At 41.1% G+C, this 27,419-nt stretch overlaps 1 protein-coding gene across 1 annotated transcript in view; it reads left to right on the forward strand.

The window, feature by feature from the left end:
- The window catches only part of SEC31A (SEC31 homolog A, COPII coat complex component), a 1,704,034-nt gene that overhangs the window by 1,649,530 nt on the left and 27,085 nt on the right, over positions 1-27,419 (forward strand). Inside the window, exon 29 of the mRNA XM_044060384.1 lies at positions 20,440-20,559. Within this exon, the coding sequence (XP_043916319.1) occupies positions 20,440-20,559 (120 nt within the window). The remainder of the gene's footprint in view (positions 1-20,439; positions 20,560-27,419) is intronic.

Here is a 27,419-nt window from a genome sequence, read left to right on the forward strand (position 1 = left end):
CATAGTATCCACTGCAACTCCCAATGGGAATGTTTTAGATTTACTGCCTGAAATTATGGGATGGAAGGGTGGATTACTGTCATTTTTGTGTACCTTGGGAATCACCACTAAGGTCGCTAATTTGGGATGTTCTACAGTCAAAAAATTATATGTGTCTTCAGTAATTCTTCTATCTATAAGGAATTCCTCCACATGCATGTCTATGCATCTGTACGCAATACTGATTTCATTGATAGAAACAATCTCATAGTTGCCTGACAAATGTAAAATCTCATGCATTTTAGAGGTGTATTCTAAACTGTCATATATAACCGCACCTCCTCCTCCTTTATCCGGTTTCATTACCCGAATACTCTTGTCTTCTCTCAGGTCTTTCAAAATTCTAATCTCTTCCATGGGGGAGGTTGCTTTTTGTTTTTTTACCCATTAACTTATTCTGTAGCTGATAAATCTGCTTAGTTACCAATCTATCATAGACCAATGCATTCGGGTGCATAGGAGGCACATAACCGCTTTTCTTTTTGAGTGTGCCTGTACCCCTTGCCCTATGCCCAGTAACTACTTCAGTGTCCTTAAACATAATGGCTAAGTTAAGTTTCCTGATAAATAATTTAAACTCACTTAAACAATCAACTAATCTGAAGCATGTAGTGGGAATATATTTCATTCCTTTAGAAGCAAATCAAAATGTGCTTTTACTAGCGGGAGGTCTGTGTAGTTGTATATCTTGAAGTTATTATAACTAAAAGTAATGCCTTGATCTTTGTCTGAATATAGATGGTTGGAAGGCATATTGTTTTGCTCCTCTACCAATACCTCACTTCTCCCTTCTTCCCTAAAGTGTTCTTGTATCTTCCGTACGTTTAATGTGGATATTTTTTCTTCCACTTTCCATCCCTTTTCCAGTCTATTTGCTGTTCCTGTTTCCAACCTTGTTGAAAATTTAATCTACCATCCTGGTTATGAGTGTCCTCATTCTCATATATCCTATTGCTATTACTGTAGTTGTCCCTAACATTGTTTGGTATACGTTTACTGTCTCCCCACTAATAAACGTGACCCTTGCTGTACTGATCAATGTCTCTCTTAATCTTTTTGCATTTTTTGTTATAAATCTTCTAGGTTTTGTTGTCAGCCATTTCAAATTGTTTACATACAATTTCTCCCATTGGGAGAATAATAAATCATTAAAAATCATCTCATTCAACCGTTCAACTTCATTCATACATTTACACAATTTTTCATCATTAAACTTGATTAATAACTGCATATACTGAAGACCAAATTGATCAAACAATTGGTTAAATTCACTTTTGATGTTATCAGAAATGTCTACCCCCATAGGGTGCTTGGTTAGAGGTACTAAGATCCTAGCAGAAAGCAGTGGTGGCTGCAATACCTATAAAAAAAGTAAACATCATTAATCATTAAGATCCCCACCAATATGTATTTAGTCCTACAAAGCACTGTAAAGTTCCTTGTAGAATTAACCTCTACTGGCTATATGAATGAAGAATTCTTCCTTACAGTACTGAATCCTAATAAACAGTAACCTCCTAATCTAAGACTATCTCTCAAATTGTATCCTAACAATTAAACAACCAACTCTAGAACTTTTTCCTAGCAAACACCTGCTCTTTTGATGCTCTCCCTACTAGGTAAAAACAAAAAAAATGACTACTTTTTTTATGACTGCCTACGTATGACCTATCGTGTAGACTAAGAATCTAGCAATCATTTTTATGTGACCTATGTATCATGTGATATTTAACTGTGTATGACTATTTGCTGCGTAGAATCACACTGATAACTTGTAACTTTGATATTAACCTCTATTGATGCTTATTACATCTGTACCAAATGATTTAACCAACTTGTAAATTAACTAACTTGGAGCTTTTCTCCCCGGGCCTCCGCTGAAAATGGACCTGCGTCCAGTCGGACTCTCCTGGTTAACAAATGTAAAATAAAATAAATAAAATCCATCAGATCCAGCTTCATACAGGCCCGTTTCAATACTAAACCATAATTATAACATGTTTATATGTATAATGGCTAAAAAAATGGCAAAAGTAATGCCAACATTGATAGATAGGGATCAGTGTGATTTTGTGGAGGGGAAGCAAACATTTGACAACACTAACAGATCATTGATGATCCAGAGGGAAGCAGAATGTAAGAAAATACCGTTGTTGGTAGTGGGTCTTGATGCAGAGAAAGCATTTGCAAGCTTGGAATTTATGACCAGGGCAAAGGAAGCATTTACATTTCCTGAAAAAATTATAAGACTGATTAGGAAGATATGTAAGGGATCGGAAGGGAAAATTAAAGTGGGTGGGATCCTTTCTGATAATTTCTGCTTGAGTAGTGGAACTAGGCAAGGATGTCCTTTTTCCTGTTTGTTGTTTGCATTATATTTAGAACCATTGTCAAAGAAAATAAGGAATTCAGAAATTCAAGGGTATAATTGTTATGGTGGGCAAGAAAAGCTGGTTGTATTTGCAGATGATATTGTTTTATACCTCCCAAAACTAGGAAGGGATTTTACGGTATTGTGGAACATTTTGAGACAGTTTCAAGATACAAAGTTAATGAAGCTAAAACAAAGGCAATAGCAGTAAATTATGTACCCACATATGAATTGTTTCAGCCATATCCATGTTTATGAGGACATGATAAAATGAAGTATTTGGAAGTATGGATTAAAAATGATTCTGTGTGGCAGCAAAGGATATGTGAGAAGAGACTAAACAAGGGATAATACAAAAACTGGGAAAATGAAAGATTATATTAAATATAGATAGTAAGATACAAGCAGTTAAAATGTTTAGTCCCATTAGTCTTATACACAGGTCAGGCATATTTTTATCAACTAGAGGATAATTTGTGGATAGCAATTAATGAAAAGTTGGTGGAGGAGCACTGCTGGGAGGGAAGGCAACAAGAGTCAAGTAGGATAAGCTGGTTCTTCCAGTAGAACAGGGCAGATTGGGATTGCCAAGTTTGAAAGGGTATTTCTGAGCTACACAGTTAAGGCTCCTATACATAGCATAAGCAGAAAACTTTAATTCAAAGTGGAAAGAGATGGATGATGATGAAACGAGGGGGAAGCTCAAGAAACAAGGTGAGACTGGGATTTTGGATGCAGGCCTTTAAGGAGAATAATAATCATGCAGAAGATTATATCTATGAAGTTGCAGAAAGTATCTTAAGATCTAAGCCAACACGGGAATGGAGAAAGGAGATTTTGCTAATAGGGATGAATGCAGTTAGGCATATATAGACAATAGGCATGAAATTGGAGAAAACTGGTGAAGGAACCAAGGCTTGGGAGGGTGGCTTAGTGGTTAAGGTGTTTGCCTTACAAGTGCAAGGTACAGGATTTGAATCTCACAAATGATAATTGGCTAGGCTTAAAAATGGCTTGCATGGGCAGTTAGCCTAGTTGTAATTTATGAACCTAAGAAAGGGAAAGGTGATAGAATGAGAATATGCTAAGAGTTTGTTTGGACTGCAGGTTAGAGATTGCCTTCCCTGTCAAGGATTGATATCAGAGTATAGGCAAAGAAAAAGAAATAACAGGGTCCTAAATGAAAGGCCAGTACTGGTAGAGTTTATAGTAGAATCTATAACAGAAACTGCTGTTAAAAAAGGAATAATTAGTACAGCATATAAAATATTGCATGATAACTATAAGAGTCAATCAGAGGAGGTTAGAAAGGATTGGGAAGATAGATTGGATAAGCAATTCACAAAGAAACAAAGGGAGAGGATATATGTATGTGTCCCAAATATGCAGCAAAGTCTAGAAGATTTAGGATTTTTTCTTGGAAGTATTTACATAGTAGGTAGACTCCAGAGATTTTTTCCTCAATAGACCGCAAATGTTGGAGGTGTGTTGGGGAGGAAAAAGGTAATTGGGAACATATTTCCTCAGAGTGTGGTGAGTTGGCAGATTTTAAGGTTTCCCTGTGGGATGCATTGTTGGAGATGCTGGGTAGACAGATTGGTGTGACTAGGGAGATGATTTTTCTGAGGTATGATACAGAAACGGAATTGTGCAGACATGGTAAGGCCTTGCTGTGTCTAATTATGGCAGCTGCCAAAAAAACAATTACTAGAAAATGGAAATCAAAATCTAAACCCAACTATACTGGAAGTAGTCAATATAGTAACAGAGATAATGCAACTGGAATTGAGATCTTTAGAAAAAGGTGAGAGCAAACTATGTAGGAAGAAATGGGAATTGTGGGAACAATACATGCAGAGGAGGAATGAGGTTTAAAAGAAGGCAGGGCTTAAATGAGCTATGTAATGTTTGACTGAAAATGATTGGGTAGATTATAAGTGATGTATAATGTTTGCAGCTTGGGAGTGCGTCAGTATGGTTTGTATTATAAAATGGTTGGAACTAGAATTGTGTCTGTGCGGATTGTTTTCATTTATATAAATATATGATTGCTTATGTCATAAGTGATTATTTAATAAAGATGTTTCATGTTTAAAAAATATATATCTATGTTTGCTGTGAAACAGAAGAAAAAGCCTAAGCTTTCACAAACTGCAGGTTACCCATATGGTTAGTTAATACCAAAGCAGGGCCATCGTCTTTGATGCATTATCTAGATACAAAATCCTTGATGGAATTGTTTGATGAATCCATGGAGCATTGTTGCCAAAGTTGACTTTGACATGGGGCAAACAGATATAATATGAAAGATCAGAAGACTGGGCCTTAGACCTCTATGCTCATGTCCTCAACGTTCACTTGTTAAGTGGTGGTCTGTGCTCATTCTTTGACTGTATCCTGTTTGTATGGATTGGTCAGCCTCGGAGTTCATATCCTCCTGGTCATGTGTCATGGTTTATTGAGGAAAGATTCCTTTAAAGTAGTTTTTGTTGGGATTAAATCCTGGGTAGGTAATGAACCTGTCACTGTCCCATATGAATTAGAACCTGTTGTTGGGATTAAATCCCAGGTAGGTAATAAAGCCATCACCCTCCTATAAATTTTGCTCTTGGAGGACATGTGTAATGAGAGTTGAGTGGCTGGCTTCTTTTCCCTTCTGCCTAAGAAATAATAGTGTGACTCCAGTGCATGTGATTTTCATGTTATGTTTGACTCATCCCATAAACAAATGCCTTATCACATGCTGGCCATAGTTGAGGGTATTCTGCATACTATGGCTTCTGATGGATTCCTTGCAGGTTCCGTGGTCATGGTTACACTTGATTCATTTTGATTTTTTTTTCTGATTGTGACAAAATATTGTGGAGTGGTCAAGTGAAATCACCTTTACAGCAAGTTGCAAGACAAAATGTTTGCAGGGTCATACTAGTGCCTGCACTGCATGTGCAGACCCCTTCTCCCTCCAGTTTCTTGGTTGGCCATTCTGGTGCACATTTTGGAATCGGACTGTATATCATTCCTCAGTATGTGGAGTTTCATATAAGAGGAACGTACTGGCTTGTTATTAAATATTTTTTCACATATTGATCACTGCTGCAGTAGCATTTTCTGTTTGGGTTATATATTGCCATTGTAACAGATGACCAGTTTCCAAAGCTTCAGGGCACCTTCCACATGCCCAAACTGTCAGGCAGCTTAAGCTAAGTGGGGTACAAGACAAGTTTGGATCCTAAGCCTTTCAGAGCTTTACTGCCATTGAAGAATACTCTCCTCTGAGCCTTTTGAGGATTGGCATTTGGCTTGTGCTGTTCTTTTGCTGAGCAGATAAGTTCCTTTGGGGGGGGGGGGGGTTCCATTCAGTAATTTTTATTATTATTATTTTCATCTTCAGGAAAGTTAATTTTTGTTTTAACGGACTGACATGAGACTGTACTGTACTTTTAAATGGGAGAGTTCTCTTTTTCTGTCAGTTTAAAAGTTGTTTAAAATAACTGAAAACCATTTTTTTCTGTGGAGAAAGTGATTATTTTGGTTTTTCGGGCTGGCAAGTTTTTTTTAAGTGCTTTTTGCTGTACTTGTCTGTGAAAAGTGACTTTTAAAAGCTTTTATTTTTTACCAACATTTGCTGCTAGTTTTCCATGGGAAAGGGGCACTATTTTTGGCTTGACCATGGAACAGTCTGTTTTCCCCACAGTCTGTCCTCCTTCCAGAGAAAGAACAAGTTAAGCAAACACCTTTTGCCATCACAGCAGGCTAGCAGTTTGCCTCAGCCTCAGTTGGGTGACTTTGCTGTGGCCATTAGTTGTACCTTAGGCCACTCATCTTTTACCACCTGTGCCATTATGGATCTGGGTCTAGTCACGTCCTCTGTGGTTGTTGTGGTCTCCTCAGTGGGCAAGGGAGAGAGACTTTTTTTCAGACCTGGGAGAGAAAGCAAGGGAGAGCTTCCCTGTTTTGTTAGAATGTTGTGCCCATCCCTGGGGAAGCTGCTGCTGCTTTTAATGACACTGCTGGTCCCATTTTTCTTGTCAAAACAGAACACTAAGCATTTATATACTCCTCAAACTTCCTTAGGTAGGAGTTTAGTTTACTGGGTCTGACTCAAGGTTTAATTCAGGCTATTAATTCTTCTTCAGTAGTTTATTTTAAGAGAAGTGGGAATACCTCCTTTTCTGAATAGATTTAAGATTCTGAATCTGTACAGGAGGTGGAAGTCACAGATACAGGGTTTTCTCCTCAGATTTCTGATTCAGACTAGGGAGGAGAGCTCAGTTTCTGACTTTCCCTGGGGGGGGGGGGGCACTTTCTCCCAGACTTTCTAGAATGTGCCAGTGTTTTCAGTGGGAGAACACTGAAGTTTCTCAGTCCCACAAGAGGAGTACTATGAGCTGTTACAGAAGAAATTTCCAGGACTTGCATCCATTCTTCCAGTTCTCTCAGCCTTGCAGTGTGTGTGTGTGTGTGTGTGTGTGTGTGTGTGTGTGTGTGTGTGTGTGTGTGTGTGTGTGTGTGTGTGTGTGTGTGTGTGTGTGTGTGTGTGTGTGTGTGTGTGTGTGTGTGTGTGTGTGTGTGTGTGCGTGCGTGCGTGCTACTGCCTGCAATTTTTCTGTCAGCCAGCTGCTCCTAGAAGTGCAGATAGTATGTGTAAAGTAAGTTCCTCAGTCCTTTAAGTGTTTATATACTCTTCCCAAATGTGATCCAGAAGCTATAGCTTTAGTTAATCCCTCTGCTGTCAAACACTCAGCTTATTCCAGTCCTACTATTTCTGATAAAGATAGGAAGATTATTGATAAGCAAGGGAAAACGTGTATGCTTTTACGACTTTGATTTTCAGAATTTTGAGTTGTCAGGCTCATATGTTAAGGTTTGTTCTGACTAACTGTGAAAGTATAAGGAGCGTTTTCTTTTCATTTTCTTCTTGTGAGGAGAAATCTGCTTTAAATAATTTAATATATTCTCTTGTTCAAGTCACTGCTCATTGTTTACAGTGTGTGTATGACTGTGTCGATACTTCCAGGGCTATGGCCACTGGTATTGTTTTGAGGAGGTTTGCATAGCTGCATTCTCAGATCCTCCCAAATGATAAAAGTGAGATTTCAAATTCTCTTGTGGGGAGAGATTTAGCTTTAGAAAATCCTTCTACTTCAAAGATGATCAAAAAGTGTGATGAAGGGGATAAGCTTATACAGGGAAGTCTCTAAGATTTCTCAGCCCTCCTCTTAAAAATTTTCCAATGGATTCTCTTAACTCCTCATCCAATTTTAGTAAGAAATAAAATAAACAGCCTCAACAAAATATAAACAGACGTTTAAGAAGAAACGGCAAGGGAGTTCCAGGAAGATTTTTGGAAACTCCCCAAAACCAAGGACAATCCAATAAGTCAGAATGACTGTGCAAGAGGCATTGTTCCCCCTCTCCCACCTTGGCAGATACTTTTTTTCTTCCAGAAAGTCAGAATTCAGTCAGTCCTCTGCAGAACACATTACACATAATAGCTCACGCACCAGTGTCTCATCAGTCAAACCATTAAGGCAAAACACAAAGTCAAACATATTAGTCATAGGTGATTCCATCATGAGACACACTGATGTCCCTCTTACCAGGCTGGATAAGTAAAAGGTTACGGTCAGCTGTCTGTCAGGTGCCAGGATATTTCATATCACGCATGCACTCATTCCTCTCAACAACAGGTACTGTTATAACTCTGTCATAGTCCATGTTGGTGTGCACAACTTGAGATGTACCTCTCTGGACTGTAAGAAGAGAGACATGACTGAGGTCTCGGACTGCGTGTCTCAGGCAGGTATGTCCCTAGCCTTAAGCAGCATTTTACCTTCACCTAGAATGATATCTTAATGCAAACAGAAAATGATTGACTTCAGTAATTGGCTTAGCTTCTGGTGTCATTCTAAAGGAATCCACTATCGGTCAGCCTGGAGTGGCATGATCGACAGACCTCGATGCTTTGCCAGAGATGGTCTTCATCTGTCACAGCTGGGATTTCGGCTACTGGCTAAGGCTTTTGCCACCCCCATAGTGCCTTTTTTTAGACAGTGTCTCGAACAAAATTCCCAGTTTAAAAACTCCATCTAAAAATAACCTCAGGGTTATGCTGCTAAACGCTAGGAGTCCCATCATGAAACTGCACTCACCTTGGAAGATGCAGACATTTGTACAGTCACGGAGACTTGGTTCAAGGCTGTGGAGTGCACCCCAGCCATACCGCGTTACACCTCCTTCCACACGCTCAGACCTCAAACTTAATGTGTGAAAACTAAAGGAGGTGGGTATATCCATAGTCATTAAAGATAAATACACCTCCAGATTGGAACAGTATGACTCCCTAGAGACACTTCAGGTGCAATTAACTGTTGGTAGGACACATGTTCAAGTCATTGCCAGCTACAGGACCCTGTCCATGAATCAGGACACCCACTCTGCCTGTTTGGATCTACTCGAGTCTATCAAGATACATCCAAACACCATGGTTTGGGGTGACTTTAACTACCCATGCATTGACTGGGTAAATTATTCATGCTCAAACTCATTTGCCCAAAGGTTCCTTGACTTCATTAACTCCAGTGCCCTGGACAAGCTGGTTGCCACCCCCACAAGGGGTGCTAACATCCTGGATCTGGTGCTCACCAATGTGAGGGACCACTGTAGGACACCTACTGTGAGGTCCTTTGTGGCGAGATCTGACCACAGATCAGTCTCATTCGAAGTGTCACACACAGCCCCACAACAGCAGCAACTAAACTAAACAACTTTACTACCTCTTACAGGATGGCATAAATAGCTTCTATGCACCTCCTCCCTCAGATGGAACTGGCAACTATGCCGAGCTCTACACCAAAGCTTTATACCAACACTTGTATAACTGCATTGACTCTGCCCTACCTGATAGGACCAAAACAGTCTCCTAAAGGTATGGCAAACATGCCTGGTGGACAACTACCATTAACAGACTTTACAATAAGAGGAAGAAATTGCTGTCTAGGAGTAAGAGCGAGCGACCCCTCCAAAACTGGAAACACTCTCCCTCAGTTTAAACAAGCAAATAAGACCTTGTAAAGTCCTCCAAAGCAAACTGAGTCCAAATCAGCTTCCTCAACAAAGGACAACCACAAGGCATTCTATAGTTATAGCCGTAACTAAAAGGAAAGGCCCAGATCTGTGCAGAACTGGTAGTTAAAAATACCATGTATACTGAGCCTGTAGACATAGCTAATCTTTTGGACATCAGGTTGTGTGAAAACTTTATTCCCTTGTCCTCACCACATGTACCCCATGAATTCCCTACCACCTGTCCCCTACATGGTATCTCTAAAGACCAGGTCATAAATGCCGCCTCTAAGGCCAAAAACACAGTATCTATGGAACCTGATAACATCCCAGGCTGCGTCCTACATGGGCTCCAACATGAATTAGTAACACCATTGGGTACTCTTTTCAATCATAGTCTAAGCACCGGCTTCATACCAGCTGAATGGAAAATGGCCACCATTATTCTCTTGCACAAAAGTGGTGCTTCCTTTGACCCTGGGAACTATAGACCTGTTAGCCTGACTAGTCTTATTTGCAAGGCCATGGAGTGAGTCATCATAGACCTCATCAACAAAGATGTAGGTAATCTCCAAACACTTGAACCTACTCAATTTGGATTTGTCAAAGGGATATCGTGCCTGTTAAACCTGGTGGATTTCTTTGAGACAGTCTCCAAGATCCTGGACGAGGGGAAATCTTTGCATACAGCTTACCTGGACTTAGCCAAGGCATTTGACACTATCCCCCACTCAGGCATCATTGACAAACTCACCGAACTAGGCATCAACCCTTATATCATTAGATGGTTCTCTAACTAGCTCACTGATAGAAGTCATATGGTCAAAATAGGGGAACCCACCTCCAACAACAGACATGTAACCAGTGGTGTTTGCAGGGATCAGTCCTGGGACCTCTACTGTTTGGAATCTATTTCTCCAAAGTACAAGCAAAACCTAAAGGTTTTTGTGGCTGACAATGTTTGCTAATGACTGCGAACTGGGAGCGGTCATAGAATCTCCAAATGATGTCAACATCCTACAAGAGAGTCTTATACAAACAAATGGGTGGTGCCAGTCATATCATTAAACTCAATGCAAAAAAAAGTATTATCATTCCTTTTGGTAAAAGTGATATTCCTGCTAACTACCACATCAGTAGCAACATCTTAAATTCGCAGTCCGTGATGAGAGACCTGAGCACACAGGTTGATAAGCAACCTTACCTTTGACCACCATGTCCCCACAGTGGTAAGAAGGGCATTCTATATTACTCATCTCATAAGTAAGGGCATTGCCTCCAGAAAAAAAGAAGTTATTACCTCCCTGTACTCTTCCCTCATCAGGCCAATAATTGAGTACAATATCCCTTTTGGTTGCAGTAATTGGAGAAACCACAAAGGTTCCTCACAAGGAAAGTTCAAGGTCTTCACCAATGTCCTATGGGGATCGTCTGAAGTCACTGTCACTGTATTCTGTTTCATACAGATTACTCAGAGATGATCTCTGGCTTGCATATAAGGCAATCTCTGACACTTCGTTATTGGAAATGCTTCATATTAGAAAGTCGAATGGTACACGGGTTACTCGCTGTAAAGACCTTCACCTGGTATGTAACATTAGCAAAACCTGCTGGGGGAACAGATTTGTCTCTCAGAGGTTATCACACCTTTGGAACAGACTTCCACTTCATCAAACAGAAAAGCCACAATAAGGCTACTACCTCCACGTGGTAGCTAGCTTCAAGATGGTCCGTTTAGCGGGTATTATATATCCCCTTTCTTGTAGTTGCTGGTATGCAAGCACTACATATGTATCCCAGGTCCTTCCTTAAATAAAAACTATTTTTTTAATTCTGTTCAGTTAAAAATGACAAATTGCCTACTTCAAGGTACAGTTCAAACACTAAAAACACTTTCCTCAGAGCAAATTTCGTGTTATAGTAACTTGGCTCTATATGATTAGACAAGAAATTACTCATTCATTGGAAGTCACTTCCAGCTACCTTTCTTCCTTGAGTGCAAAACCTCCATTCACTGACAACTATATGCTCCGCTTCCTCAGTAGGTACTTCCAAAGTTCTAAGTCAATAAAGTGCCTGTATGCAAAAGCACTAGAACAAGCTGCAAAATGTTCCTTACTTGGAAGCCAACCTGTAACCAGCATACAGCCTGTGTGTAAAATGGGGGGGGAAGTCCCAAAGCTCTTCCTTCTTCTAAAGCCAATTGATTCCAATAGGCATCCCATGTACAAGGACACCGGAATGAATTTCCAAGGTCTAAGACCAACTTCAAATCGGCGTGCTGCCTGTGCACTTAAACGAATTCCAGGATAAATGATTCTTCCTTCCTCTGAAGCCAACTGGAATCAGCAAACTGATTCAGGATCTAGAGAAGGTTTACAACCGAAAGCGCTTATCCGTTCCCAAGTCCGTTTTTGAACACAAGCAGCATGCTCATTTGAAGTTGGCTTTAGAACTAGGAGTATTTTGGAACCAGCTCCAAAGACTTTGCAAACAGGCAGTTTGCTGATTCCAGTTGGCTTCAGAGGAAGGAAGAGTCATTTATCTTGGAATTCGTTTAAGTGCACAGGCAGCATGCCGATGTGAAGTTGGTCTTAGACCTTGGAAATTAATTCCGGTGTCCTTGTACACGGGATGCCTATTGGAATCAATTGGCTTTAGAAGAAGGAAGAGCTTTGGGACCTGTCCCCCCCCCCATTTTACACACAGGCTGTATGCTGGTTACAGGTTGGCTTCCAAGTAAGGAACTTTTTGCAACTTGTTCTAGTGCTTTTGCATACAGGCAATTTATTGACTTAGAACTTTGGCAGTACCTACTCTGAGGAAGCGGAGCATATAGCTGTCAGTGAATGGAGGTTTTGCACTCAAGGAAGAAAGGTAGCTGGAAGTGACTTCCAATGAATGAGTAATTTCTTGTCTAATCATATAGAGCCAAGTTACTATAACAAGAAATTTGCTCTGAGGAAAGTGTTGTTAGTGTTTGATCCAGTACCTTGAAGTAGGCAATTGGTCATTTTTAGCTGAACAGAATTAAAAAATTGTTTTTATTTAAGGAAGGACCTGGGATACATATGTAGTGCTTGCATACCAGCAACTACAAGAAAGGGGATATATAATACCCGCTAAACGGACCATCTTGAAGCTAGCTACCACATGGAGGGAGTAGCCTTATTGTGGCTTTTCATTTTCATATGGTGAAGGCGTACTCCCTAGGCTAGAGCTTGTTCACTTTATCTTTTCACTTCATCAAACAGAGGACTTCACTGGCCCTCTTCAACTGCAAACTGGACGATTGGAAGGGTGACTGTAAATTCACCCCAGGGGTTCCACCTGTGTCCCTCTTGGACAGGGGCACTAGGTGCTGGTCATGGAAATAAGGGTAATAACTTGGCTGCCTTGTAAGGGCCCTAGTGCCATTAGCCTAGTAACTTCCTATGATCCTATGAATTTCTACTTTTCTATTTCGCAACAGATAGTCAGACAAATGAGTTTGAAGTATCATTCAAGGTTACAGGTGGCAGTGGGAGAAAATTCCTCCTTACCAGGGTGTAATTCCTCATTCTCCATGCCAGTTTATTTTCTTTCCACCTGTCCTTCATCACATGCTGTCTCAGGGAGTGATAGAACCAGTTCCCCTTCCTAGGTGGGAAAGAGGTTTTATTCAAGGATGTTTTTAGTGCCAAAGAAAGAAAATGCTTGGAGGCCAGTTGTTGATCTTTCTTTCCTAAACCTGTTTGTGATGGTGCCCATATTCAAAAAACAGTGTAACTGAATGATGAGTTAAGTAGTTAATTGCTTTATTGCTTATGAGCTTTTATTGTATGTAAGGTGGGTTACAGTATTGAATTTTATACTCCATTGAAGGCAGTAATTGCCGAGATGCTAGAGTTTATTAAATCTGTTTGGCTTTCACTGGTCTGTCTTATTTGCCTTTTCCCAGTTTCTGGACTTTGGTGTTGTTTTTAGATGTCACTTCACAACTCGTTAACTCCCCTTCCTCATTCAAATTTCCTTGTAACATTAGATTCCTATTTATCCAAACTTCAGGCCTTTGTTAAGGTGTTGTGTGTCTGGATCACATTATCAGTTCTCCGTTTTACCCTTTGAACTATCCGCTGCCCCAAGAGTGTTCACAAAGTGTCTAGCTGCAGTTACAGCTCGTTGCAGGCTACAAGATATCCACTTTTTTCCATATTTAGATGACTTTGTTACCTTTGCAGAGTCTTTTTCAAAGTGTCAAGAATCTCTACTTTTCAAGTGTTTCTTGACGACTCCTTGTAGGATTGTGTTCCTGGGATGTCAATTAGACACCGCAGTTCAAAGAGCTGTTCTTTCACAGGATAAATATGTATATCTAGATCTGTTTCTATGGTATTCCACTCCAACTTCGGTCAGTGAAAGGGGAATACTTCAGGATTTTGGGTCTCATGGCTTCTTTGATTCTCACGACAACCCTGGCAAGACTCCACATGAGAAAGATATAGTGGTATCTGAAATGTGTCCTGTCCCAGCACTAACACCCCTTGTCTTTTCAGATACCACTGTTGGGGTTTGTCAGAAGGGAAATTGCTTGGTGATGACAACAGATATCTCTAAATCTAGGCCTCCCCTTCTTTCTCCCTGTTCCAAAGCAGTCAGTCACCATAGTCTTCTTGACGTTTGCTTGTTTTCAAGAGGGATAAAAGTGCAAGGTGAGTGGGACACCAAGGACAAATGAAAACGCATAAATATAACAGAGATGCTTGAACTGATCAAAGAACTCAACTTTCTGAATCCTGTTTGTTCCCTGGGACCTTTTCAAGTTGTTACAGACAGTACTACAGTCATGGTACATCCACAACCGAGAGGGAACCAGTTTGTACCCCCCTGTAGACTAGCCATGTTAGGTTGGGGTATAGCTTCACAGCACAATCTCATTTTACATGCCCCTTAAAAAGTAGTGGATCCACCACAGGATGTAAACTTGATGCTGGAAAATGAATTCAATATCCTTTTGAATCACTTAAAGCAGAATCGAAAGGATTTGTCCTCCCGTAGATTGTAAATGTTGGAGGTGTGATGGGAAAGAAAGAGGTAATTGAGAACATATTTTTGGGGAATGCAATGAGTTGGCAACTTTAAAAATTCCCTGCAGACTACCCTGTCAGAAATACAAGGTGAGCAAATTGGTGTAACTAAGGAAATTATTTTTTTAAGCTACATAACAGAATCAGAATTGCCTAGACATGATAAGGCCTTACTAAGTTTGAGTCTTGTCTTTGTCAAAACAGCTATTACAAAAAAAATGGAAATCAGAGTAAACCAACTAGAAGTAGTGAATATAGTAACAGAGATAAAAAGAACTGGAAGTGGGATGTATAGAAATGGGTAGGAGCAAGTAACACAGAAAAAAATGGGAATAGTGGGAGCAGTGCATGCAGAATAACGTTTTGGAGGAGGAATGAGGTTTAAGAGAAGGCAGGAACTGAATGAACATTATAATGGCGACTGTATAAGATTGCATGGGATGTGTGATATTTGCAACTGAAAATATGTCAGTTTGGTTTGTTTTCATTTATGTAACTGTATGATTGCCCATGTCATATGTGATAATTCAATAAATATGTTTCGTGTTTTAAAAAATCCTTTTGAATCACCTGACACTTTTAATGGCCATCCCATTATACAGAAAATTAAATTTCCAGACCCTTATCTGCAGGTAGCCCTTTTTAGTTTCCATAAGGACAGAGTCATATTGCATGAAAAATAAATAAGCTTTTTTTATGCATAAGTTATTGCAAAATAGTTTTAAACCAAATCATCAAGTTGCCAGTATTTCCTAATCCTTAGTATTGAAGGGAAAGGATCCTTTTCTCTTTGGAGGCTCAGACAGCTGAGGTAGAACCTACATTAAACTATGCACTTGAGAAAAATGAGCAACATTTTGTTGCCAGGATTAAAGCTAAGCTAGTCAATAAAAAAAACATTTCTAAATGGCTAACTCGTTATATTACCATTACATATACTTTGGGAAAGCTTAGCAAGGACAGATCAGGCCTCTCTCTATCAGGGCAGTATCTGCTACCATAGACTTTATTAGTAGCATAGACACACAGACTCTGCTGGAAGTAAGCGCATGGTCTTCTCTGCTCTTACTCTTTACACAATTTTCGCTGGGCAGTTTTAGTTGTATCTGTTCTACTGGGCCTCTTGCAGATTGACCCAGGTGAACTACCAACTACTCAATGAGTTAGGTGAGCTTTGGAAATCATCCTTGTGAAGAACATGGTACAAATGTACAAGGAACTTATTGTAATAGCAGATGTTCAAGTATGATCACTATGGCAGAATAGTCTCACTTCCTTCATCCTAATGTCAGCACTTACGGGGCATCCTAGGGCTGGGGGTTGGGTAGAAGCTCATCTTCTGTCCTCCTCCTCTGGTCATCCTACTCCTGTAGAAGCTGGTTTCTTGGGTGTGCCTGACCTTGCACCAAGGAGGGCAGTTTGTGGGGTAGACAATAAATCCACTCTGCTGCCCAGGAGGGTATGCAAACTTTATGGGCTGCACTTAGAGGCAACTTTAGGAGTCCATGCCTGTGGATGTCCTCCAGAATCCCTGTTACAATATTCTTTACTGTAGGAATCCCCTGCCTAGGGCAGCCCAATGTTTGGCCAGTATATCAAAGCCTTTTGAACTTGTATGCACTGTCCATCATACATATGCTCCCCTAACAGGACGTAGGGCATAAAAGTGACATATGGATACAGTTACCCAGAACTGGTTTGCTGCCAGTCCAAATGCATTGCCACACGTTGGCCTGAACACCTTGTTGCTGTGTTGAATACCTAGCCATCAGATAAGTGCCCTGTTTAGGATTAATTTTTTTCTTTGGTCAGATTCCCCATGAGGATAGTCACGAACAGTGTCTCTCTTGTTTGGGTGCTTCCCATGACTGTACCTCCTGTAGTATCTGTAAGGCAGTTTTGCCTAAGACACTCAGAAGTCGTTTGTCTTTCCTAGCCATTTATCTTGATAACCAGCAGCTTAAACGGTTAGCCCATGGTAGCATGGAGAAATCCATTAACCCCAAGATGCTCCCTCTAGGTAAGGTGACTAAGAAGTCTCGGCCAGATTCTTTAGCTGTCCAGCCTCCACTTGACATCCCTCTAGAAGCAGTTAATAGTTCAGTAGGCCGTTCGGCATCTACATCAGATTCCACTGCCATGACCCAGTCGGAAGGCTGGTATGGATCTGTCTTTTTGCATATACTCAGGCTTTTCAGGTGTCTGCTCCAGACATCGAGGGAAAAGTGTTTGATATTCAGAGGAGATATTATAAGTTGCTCCATGTGAGTGCTCCTAAACCATTTGCAGTTCGTCCTGTGCTGGCTGCTTTGTTATCATTGCTGCTTCCAAGTCTCCTGATTCTCTGTCTCCTGCTCCTAAGAAACCTGATAGGTTCTAAAGGGTCCCTGAGGATTGTCAGTTTTTGTTAGTCCTCCTGCTGATCCTACTTCAGTCTGTTTTGACAAACTTTCCAAGCTCTTGCCCTCTTCCAAACATTTATCTTCTGATAAAGATAGTAGGGCAACGGAGAGAATTGGTAAGAACTTTTCACCGCTTCTACTTTGGCCTTTAGGGCTATTAATTACTAGACTCGCAGTCAGCCTGGTGGGTTCAGACCTCTGGAAGTTGAGTGTCTGTTGGACCTTGTCTGTAGATGGTTCCCAAAGATTCTTACTACAATAGTGATACTATTTAAACATCTACTGTTATGGTAAGTTACAATCACATTTGTATTGTTATGATATCGACTTTCCACAATTTGCATAGTCTGCGTCCTGCTCATCCGGAAGATCTCCTGTTGCCTAATTCCACTGTGACCTTTCAGTTTGATGGAAGAGAGGTTGATGGCATACCTCTCAACCTCATCTGGACAAAGCCATAAATAATGGGGGGGATAAAGGCCCAAAGATAGGAACAGTTTTTAAGTATTGCTTCTACAAATGTAGAAAGTTGATAGAATAACAGGTTTTGCATTAGCATAAATTTTCTGAAGGGTATAAAGTATGAAACTCAAATGTCTGTCAATATTTCCTGACTTCAGTCCTCACTAATTTGCCAAAGATCCATCAGAAAAACAAAATTTTACGAGGAACAGACTGAAAATATGAAGTAAAAAAATCTAGACATTCTGCGAACATCTGGACAGTTGAGAGGTATGGTTGTTGGCTGCTTACAGGATTCATTTACAGATTACAGATAGGCAATCCTTTGCTTGCCTTTTTCAGTTCCTGTAGAATCAACTGCCTTTTCTCATCCATACATGCAACGCAGAGGTTTCATGTTGAATGCCTTTTAAATACCATCTTTTTTTAGGAGTTTACTTCAATCCATATAGAGTCTTTTCTTTAATTATCAGTTGGTGCCTCAGATGTTGAAATAGTTGGCTGTGGAGAGCTTGGAATGGGTAGCTGCAACTGTCTTGTCCGTTCTTGGAATATGTTAGCAGAGTTCTGTGACAAGGCCTCTACCTGCGGATGGCTCATGATTGCAGCACTTGCATCAGGAACTCTGAACGATGAAGCCTGCTAGTTACAGCTCTGGGGAGGCTTGTCATTGAGTGGGTATTGTATTGTATTTTCCAGACATTGTAAGGGATGTTTGGAGCATGCAAAAATGTAACCCTTGCTAGTTTTTTTGCTCCCTCTCCTGGTGTCCTAGGATGCCAGAGATTGGGAGTGATGAGCAGGCTTCATGTTTATAGAGGAAGTGTAGCCAAAAGAGCTATAAAAACTTTGTTGCTTGATTGCAAGAGTACTGGACGCTAACGTCATTCAATAATTATATGCTCCAAGTCATATGTAGCAGAAATTACTTTGGTGATAAACAGTGTGTGCATCAAACCTTAAATTAATGGAACAAGCTATCTCTGAAAGTAAGGTTAATTTATTTTGATACCCTTTTAGGAATGTGGGTGCTATTCTGTAGCTGTTAACTTGCTAAACAGTTATGTGCCTTTCATGAAAAAAGTTGAATTTTTGTGCATTTGCATGACATGTTTCTTGGATTTGAACATGTAATTTATTCAGTTTGCTCTTAAATGGCAACTATGAATCCACATGCAAATACCTTAACATAAGAAGCTTTCGTTTTCTAATTTGCAACTGTTAAAGTATTTGCTGCACAGCATTTCTGAGCTGTAAACAAATACAATCTTGGTAGCATTATTCAGAGTTTTTGTCCATATGCTTTCTATGTGCATGGTGGTGCAGTGGTTAGCTTTGTTGCCCGACAGCAAGAGGATCTCCGATTTGATTTTCGGCTGGAGCGCCTTCTGTGCTGAGTCTGCATATCCTTCCTCAGGTTGAATAAGTTTTAAAGACATATGCAGTAGGTGAGTGTGTGTGTGTGCCTTCTGTGAAGGTTGGGCACCGGGCTGGCAACTTGATACCATAAAAACTCCACTGTCAATCAGTCTGCGGGCCAGTGATCGGCTGTGGCAACCCCTAATGAGAGAATACGAAAGACAGGGTTTTTTGTCCTTGTGCTTTCACTGAAAGTGAGCTCTGTTAGCAAAACAAGTAACAAAGTAGCATTATTTTTTAAATATCAAGAACTGGGCAGCCACGTTGGTGCAGCGGTTAGCATTGTCGCCTTACAGCAAGAGGTTTTCCGGTTCGACCCTCGGCTGGGGTGCCTTCTGTGTGGAGTCTGCATGTCCTCCCTGTGGTCACGTGGGTTTCCTCCGCATGCTCCGGTTTCCTGCCACATCCCAAATACATGCTGTAGGTGGATTGGACACTCTAAATTGGCCCTAGGAGTGAGTGCCTTCCGTGGAAGGTTGGGCACCGGGCTGGCAACTTGACACCGTACTCTACTGCTAATCATGAGCGGACAGCTGATCCGCTGTGGTGACCCCTAACCGGGAAAAGTCGAAAGAAGAAGTTTTTAAATATCAAGAGCACTTCTTGGCATGAACAACAAAATTACAAGTGCAACAGCAAGAGTCACCTTTAACATGACACCTGGGACACCATTTTTTCCCCCAGCTTACATACCAGCTATTTACATTTATTTACTCTTTTCCTGTTCTGTTTGTTGACTTCAGCTTTCTCCAAACCAGTCACCCCATTCATTTGCAATCACAATGGCAAGGTTTGACTAGGAAAGTTAGACGGCCATTAAGGGCATTTCTTGGGTTTGTTGTTTAATCCCTATCTTCTCTGTGAATGCCCGGCTAACAGAGCTGAAGGGGAATGTACAGTAGCACTTCTTATCCCTGACTTCTTCAAAGAGGCATTGTCGGCAAGCAGCCGTATCCAATTCTCTCATGCACAGGAAGTGGTTTCCCCTGTCAAAGTGAGATAAATCTCTCTTCCCCCTAAATGCCCTTGGGAGAGGAGAGTGGACCACACTCCTTTACTTCTCTCCCTTCCAGCCTGGCTCCTCCAGTACCAGGCATTTATTCAAACCCCAGTCACTTGAGCTGCAGTAAGGACCGGTAAAACCTCTTTGGTCTGAAGCCAGGGAGGCTATTTATATTTGAGTTCAGAGTTGTACTGTGCAGAAAGCAGTTTCTTCTAATGTTTTGTATTCAGACTTTAGTTCTTTGCAGTGCTTGCAGAAGTAATTTTTTTGTAAATTATTGAAAGTCTAGTTGGTGGCTTTATATTTTTTTCATCTCAGAAGCACAGGAATAGTGTATGGTTTTCTGTATCATCTTCTGTTTTAACACCCATCAAGTACAAAAGTGTGCATATGATAAAAGTATATTTGCAAAGTAAGTAACTAAACAGACGTCTGTGGGATGCAGTAAAAACAATATAAAGCTGTGTAGCAGCTGTCAATCTCTGTAGTCATTTATAATTCTGTATAAAGTAAAATTCTGTAAAAATGTTCTGGTTCATAATATTGAGCAGGTCATATGGCAGAGTTTTATTTCTAGAGAAATAATATTGTTTTTTGTAAATTGTTTTTCAGCCTTTGCAGTCTCTGCCTTCTGAAAAGGTCACTAAAAAGCCTATTCCTGATGAGCATCTTATCTTGAAGACAACATTTGAAACTCTTATACAAAAATGCTTGACAGCGGCAACAGATCCAGTATGTGTTTTTCTAATCTGTGGTTGCTTACAATTTTAGTATAACTCCATGTTTTTGTTGCTGCAGTTTATTCTTTTCATGATCAGTGGGTTTGATTTTCTAAGTTTTTTTTTTTTTTTGCAGTCTAAAGCTCAAATCCTTGGCTGATTATCCCAAATTCCAACTTTTGTCTTTGTATTCTGATAGTATTATTGCCTTACCCCAATATGCTTGTAAGCTTTGTGGTGTTTCTTCATGAAGAGTAAGAGGATCATTTCTGAATCCAAAAGTGTATGTACTGCATTTGAGCAGGGAGAGCAAAGACCATCAGCTTGGTTCAGGGTCTTAAATGTGATTAGTACCCACCCATCCTTTTGCCCTTCCCTCCCCTTCTCTTTCTGTTCTTCTGAAATAGCTAATAACCAGCCAAAATGTCAGATGTTCATCGTGTTTCACTGTTGCAGTCATTACACTTGGGTTATCCTGTTGGCAGGCTACCCGCAGTCGGCCCGAGTTCCAAAGTCTTGGTCCGGCGTCAGTTGTCATTGCCTCTTCCCTGACGTCAGTGCACCAGGGGTATAAAAGATGCAACCGACGCCATTTTCTTCAGTCTTTCTTGCCGCGCGGTGCCTGAAGCAAAAGCAGTTTGCAAGTGCCGGTCGTCCGACTCCTGAGATTTTTGAAATAGAGTTTCAGAACCGAAGTCTTCAATAAAGCTAAGTACCCCGTTGGGGAAACTTTTTCTTGCTCCAGAACCGATGTCAGTAAAAGTTAACAATTATATTTCTTGTGGGAAGCAAATACCTCATACGGATTTTCACTCTTACTGCATTCCTTGCCTAGGCCCTGACCACGACGTTACTAGTTGTCGGTTTTGTGCTAGATTCAACAAATGCACTATTAAGCGTCGGTTTGATTTTGCCTTACATTACTTTGGCGGAAGATTTAACTATATAATGCCGTCGGAACAACCGACGACCGGAATTCATAAAAAGCACAAAGACAAGGAAAAGGACAGGCATCCGAGGTCCATAACCGATGACGAAACCTGTTCTAGGCCAGTCGCCGGTTCTCAATGAGGCGCTTTTGCAGCCCCTGACACCCGCTACCTCAGTGCCACAGGCCGTATCCGACTCCCATGTGGAGACAACTAGGCCTCTGGATACTCAAGGTATTGGGCCTACGGAAACTATTCCCTCAGATGGGTCCAGAGCCTCTGAGCAGGCATCAGCTTCTGAGGGTGTTTTCAGACCTTCACAGCTTACTATCAAGTCCTCTACAACAGCCAAGGGTACAGTCAAAGACACCAGTAAAGACAAGGAAACAAGTACAGCATTCTCCTGGACAGTCATCCATGCCAAAGAAACAGATGCTTAAAATGGCCGAAGACTTGATTACTTTGATCAGGGGATCCCATCCCCCTCCTGAAAAAAGGCCTAGGCAAGACACTGATTATGATTCCTCTGACCAGGTTTCTATTTCCTCTGATTCCTCTTTAGATCAGGGTTATTCTCTCCCTCCTTATGAGGACTCTGATGCTGAAGAATCTATACCTTCAGCCTCTCCACCTGAGGATTATTCTTTTGGGGAAACTCTGCACACCATGAGGGAACATTTCCACTGGGAGAGCCAGGATTATTCAGAATCCAAGGCTCAGAGATTTTCTTTTACTGCCTCAGCACAGGCCCCTAGCTATCCCCCCTGTGCTTGATATTGTTGTTGATGTTTTCTCTGAATCCAGTCTGTCTCCTGATTCTTTACCCCCTGCACCAATCAAGCCAGACAGGTATTACAGAGTCCCCTGACTCTAATAAATTTCTTTATAAAAACCCTGCTACTTACCCAGAAACAATTTCTCAGGGTCCCAAGGGGGTTAAGGCTTCCACTGCAAAAAACCCTGTCCCCTCTGATAGGGATTCCAGAGCACTGGATAGATGGGGGAAAATAGTCTACACTTTTGCTACTTTAGGTGTAAGGGCTTTAAACTGCCAGTTTCACATGCTTAAATACCAACAGTACCTTATGTCTTAAAATCCTGATAATAAGGAAATGCAGGAATTATTGCATGCAGCTGAACAAGTGGGAAAGCATACTTTGCAATGTGGTTTTGATTCATTAGAGGCTTCTTGCAGAACCACAGTTACAGGCTCTGTCATTCGTAGGCATGCTTGGTTGAAAGAACAGAGTTTACCTGAACATGTTAAAGTAAAATTATTGGATGCTCCACTACAGCATGATACTTTGTTTGGTGTTAAGGCAGAAGAGGTGTTAAAGAAAATGGTGGATGAAGCAAAATCTATGCAGACAGTAAAGGATTTCGTACAGGTGCAACCACCTAGGTTTAGTAGAAACTGGCCTTCAAAAAATTGGTCCTTTCAAGTCTCAGACAGGCCACAAAGAGGCAGATACAGACGCCCAAGTGGCAGATCTCAGCCCCAAGGATCCTGCAGACCTAAACAGTGGGGTGCTTCTACCCCCAAAAGGAGGAGAAGACAAATCACAATCTTACAGGAAACAGTCCCAATGACTTCCCTGTACAAAGGCCAAGCACTTGCCTATTGGCAGCACCCCTAGGAGGAAAGCTAGCACTTTTCGCACAAAATTGGCAAATAATTACCCAGGACAAATGGGTACTGAATATAATTACTCAAGGTTACAGGTTCCATTTTCACACCCTTCCAAAATCAAAAGGTATGCCGAACCTGCCACAAAACCAATGGGCAGAGGCACAAAAGGAAATTGCTGCTCTCATGGACATGGGAGCTATTCAGAGAGTACCGCAGGAAGAACAGGGACAAGGATTTTACTCAGGACTTTTCATGGTACCCAGAAAGGACAAAGCCTGGAGACCAGTACTGGACTTGTCAATCCTAAATACTTACCTGGATGTTCCAAAATTCAAAATGTTAACACTATAGCAACTTCTACCCATGCTGGGCAAGAAGGCTTGGCTGGTTACTTTGGACCTCAAGGAGGCTTACCTGCATGTCCCAATCCGACAGTCTTGCAGAAGATACCTCAGATTCATAGCTGGCTCACTGCATTACCAATTCTCTAGACTGCCTTTTGGCTTATCTACTGTGCCCAGGGTCTTCACAAAATGCCTGGCAGCAGTAATTGCATTTTGCAGACAAAGAGGAATTCAAATATAGCCCTACTTGGACGACTGCCTTATTCAAGCAGAGAGCAAGAACATTCTACTAAGACATCTGGCGTTTGTAAAAACATTACTAATTTGCCTAGGGTACACTGTAAACGAAAATAAATCAAAACTAGTGCCCTCTCAAGAGATAATATTCCTGGGTGCAAGCTTAAATACAACTGCCCAGATGGCTTATCTTCCGCCAGACAAACAAAGGCAACTGACTCATTACTTCCAAATGATGGCAACAAAGACCCAGCTCCCTGCAAGAAAAATTCTGCAGGCCCTGGGTTTCATGGCATCCTGCATTCTACTAATTCCATATGCAAGACTGCATATGAGGAAACTACAATGGTATCTAAAAAGTGTTTGGACTCAACATTGCCACAGCCTGGAAACAGTAATAACTATAATTCCCTGTCTAAAACAGGAGTTTCTATGGTGGTCCCTGGCCTGTCACCTCAACAAGGGACAGCCCTTCACCTTGCCCACAGCCAGGCAGACAGTAACAATGGATGCATCAGATTATGCCTGGGGGACTCACATGGAAGGAAAATGTATTCAGGGCACGTGGCCCAAGGAACAAATGCATCTGCACATCAATCAAAAAGAGATGCTAGCTGTACAGAATGCCCTGACTGCCTTCAAGGATCTACTGCATCCAGGACAGCTATTGCTAAAGACTGACAACACCACAGTTATGTGGTACATAAACAAGCAAGGGGGCACACATTCCTACCCCCTCTGCAGGCAAGCCATGACTTTGTGGAACACTGCACTGACCTATCAAGTACATCTGCAGGCACAATTCCTGCCAGGAAAGAAAAATACACTGGCAGACGAACTAGGCAGAAATCTCATGGATCCACATGAATGGAAACTAAATCCACAGGTCTTCAGCATGATAACAAGGAAATGGGGACGCCCAGACATAGATCTTTTTGCCTCCCCTCACAACTACCAACTACAGAAATTCTGCACAAGGACTTATCACGCACAAGCATGGAAAGTGGATGCTCTTTCATTCAGATGGGAAACCCTGACAGTTTATGCCTTTCCTCCACTGCCTCTTCTTCCCAAGGTAATCCTAAAAGTCAGGCAAGAAAAGCCAAAAATGATCCTGATTGCACCAGACTGGCCATGCCAGCACTGGTACCCAATCGTAAAGAGCTTGTCTCAAGGCCCAGCCTGGCCTTTACCTCAAATTCCTCATCTCCTGACTCAACAGAACAACCAGGTTCTGCACAGTCAACTCAGAACCTTAAATCTGGCTGTATGGCAGATAATATAGTCACTCAAACCACTCCTCTCTCTAAAGCTGTTATGGATGTCATTTTAGAAGCCAGGAGAACCCAGCACTAGGAAATCCTATGCAGAAAAATGGATGAGATTCTGTGCTTGGAACCAGGCCCAAGGACTTGAACCACTTGTTCCAAATATACCTCAGATTTTACAATACCTAACTGAGATGCTGGACAAAAGCCTTTCCTTCTCATCTATTAAGATCCATGCCTCTGCCATTTCAGCTCATTACAATATGGAACCTCCTATTTTTTCGCATCCACTACTAAGGCAGTACCTCAGTGGGGCAAGAAACATAAGACCCCCAAGGAGAGCACCAATACCTACTTGTGACCTCAATTTTATTTTAGAAAAACTCACACTGCCTCCTTTTGAGCCAGTCTGCACAGCTGATATAAAATTCTTATCATGGAAAACTGCTCTGCTCGTAGCAATAACTTCAGCAAGAAGAGTCTCAGAGTTGCAGGCACTAATGGCAGTGGAACCTTTCATAATTTTTCATCAGGACAGGGTCTCTCTAAGGACAAACACAACATTTATGCCAAAGGTGGTTTCCATTGTGGCTCTTAATCAAACTATTCATTTACCAACTTTCTATCCAAATCCCCAGAATAAAGGGGAAGAGACTTCTGCACACTTTGGACATACACAGACAGCTAAGATTCTACTTGGACAAAACAAAATCTTTCAGAAAAACTGAGCAGCTGTTTGTATCTTATGCTGCAGGAACACAAGGAAAGCCTATCTGAAAGCAGACAGTTTCAAAGTGGATAGGACACTGCATTCGCTTCTGCTATGCACAACATGGCAAATCAGTGCCTAAGGGCATCAGGCCACATTCAACAAGAGCAGCAGCCACTTCAGCAGCTTTTCTCAGAGGAGTATCAACCAATGACATTTTAGAAGCTGCAACCTGGAGTTCAGTGCACACCTTCACAAAGCACTACCACTTACCTCTCTACTCTAAATCCAGAGCAGGCTTTGCCACTGCAGTCCTGCAGGGCCTGGTAGCCTCTCGTAATCCTATTTAGGCCCAGCCACCCAACCTCAGCTTTGGGATTCAACCCAAATGTAATGACTGCAACAGTGAAACACAGTGAACATAGTACAGTTGTGTACCTACCATAAATGTAGATGTTCGAGTGCATTCACTGTTGCAGTCCAGGTTACCCTCCCACCATCCCCCTTTTCATTGCTGGGACTTTTCTGTACTTCTCAACTCTATACAACCTATGTGGTGTATTTGCTTGTAGATGAAGGAATTGTTTATTTTTTAGTACATGCATGCTTTTTGGCATACTTTTTTACAGCCTTCCTATTTGGGGGGCACCTGACATCTGGGGCAAGAAAAACTGAAGAAAATGGCATCAGTTGCATCTTTTATACCCCTGGTGCACTGACGTCAGGGAAGAGGCGACGACATCCGACGCCGGACCAAGACCTTGGAACTCGGGCCGACTGCAGGTAGCCTGCCAGCAGGATAACCCAAGTGTAATGACTGCAACAGTGAATACACTCGAACATCTACATTTATGGTAGGTACACGACTGTACATTCTTTAAAACTACAGTGGATATAAAAAGTTTATACACCCCTGTTAAAATACCAGTTTTTTTATATAAAAGAATTGAGACCACAGTAAATCATTTCAAAACATTTCCCACCTTTTATGTGACCTATAACCTGTACAATTCAGTTGAAAAACAAACAAATCTGTTGGGGGAAAAAATATAAAAAAATAAAAAATGTACGATACGCTGGTTGCATAAGTGTGCACACCCTTTAACTAATACTTTTTGTGTGCACACCCTTAAACTAATACTTTGTTGAAGCACCTTATTAATTAGAATTAGAAGACAGTCATCATTTGTAATTATTTACAAAGGAAAAGTATGTAAAGTGCTTAAAATGGGGAAAAGAGAGAAAAGGAACATTGGTAACAAAAAATAATAGGAAGAAAGAAGAGAGAGAGCGAGGGAGAATGTTATTTAAATACTTAGCACTGTATGTAATTAGAAGTAGTAGATACAGAAAAGAAAAAAGAAAGTTAATAAAAATGATTCACATTACCTTACAGCATAATGACTTTCCAGAATCAAATATATTATGATTCATAAAACAAATCATTAAAAATTAGAAGGAATTTATTCATTTGTCCTTCATCTTCTTAGTTTTGTTTGCTCCTTCCTTCACAGACCATCCATTTTTTGTTGCATGTCTCTTCAAACTCTGGGATGACCAGTCCATTTCTTCTATGTCTGACAGTATTTTCTTCTTTTGGGTAAATTCTGCTGCTGCTTGTAGGGAATCAAAGATCTTCACTTTTTCTTGCAAGGTGATTTTTATTCTTGCAGGTAAAAGACTTTGAGCTTTAATATTGGCTTTTTTTTCAAAGGACTTAATTAGAGGAACACACTCCTTTCTTCTGGATATGACT

The sequence above is a fragment of the Protopterus annectens genome, chromosome 2.part0, assembly GCF_019279795.1.
Source record: "Protopterus annectens isolate FY-2018-M chromosome 2.part0, PAN1.0, whole genome shotgun sequence".
Classification (NCBI taxonomy): domain Eukaryota; kingdom Metazoa; phylum Chordata; order Ceratodontiformes; family Protopteridae; genus Protopterus; species Protopterus annectens.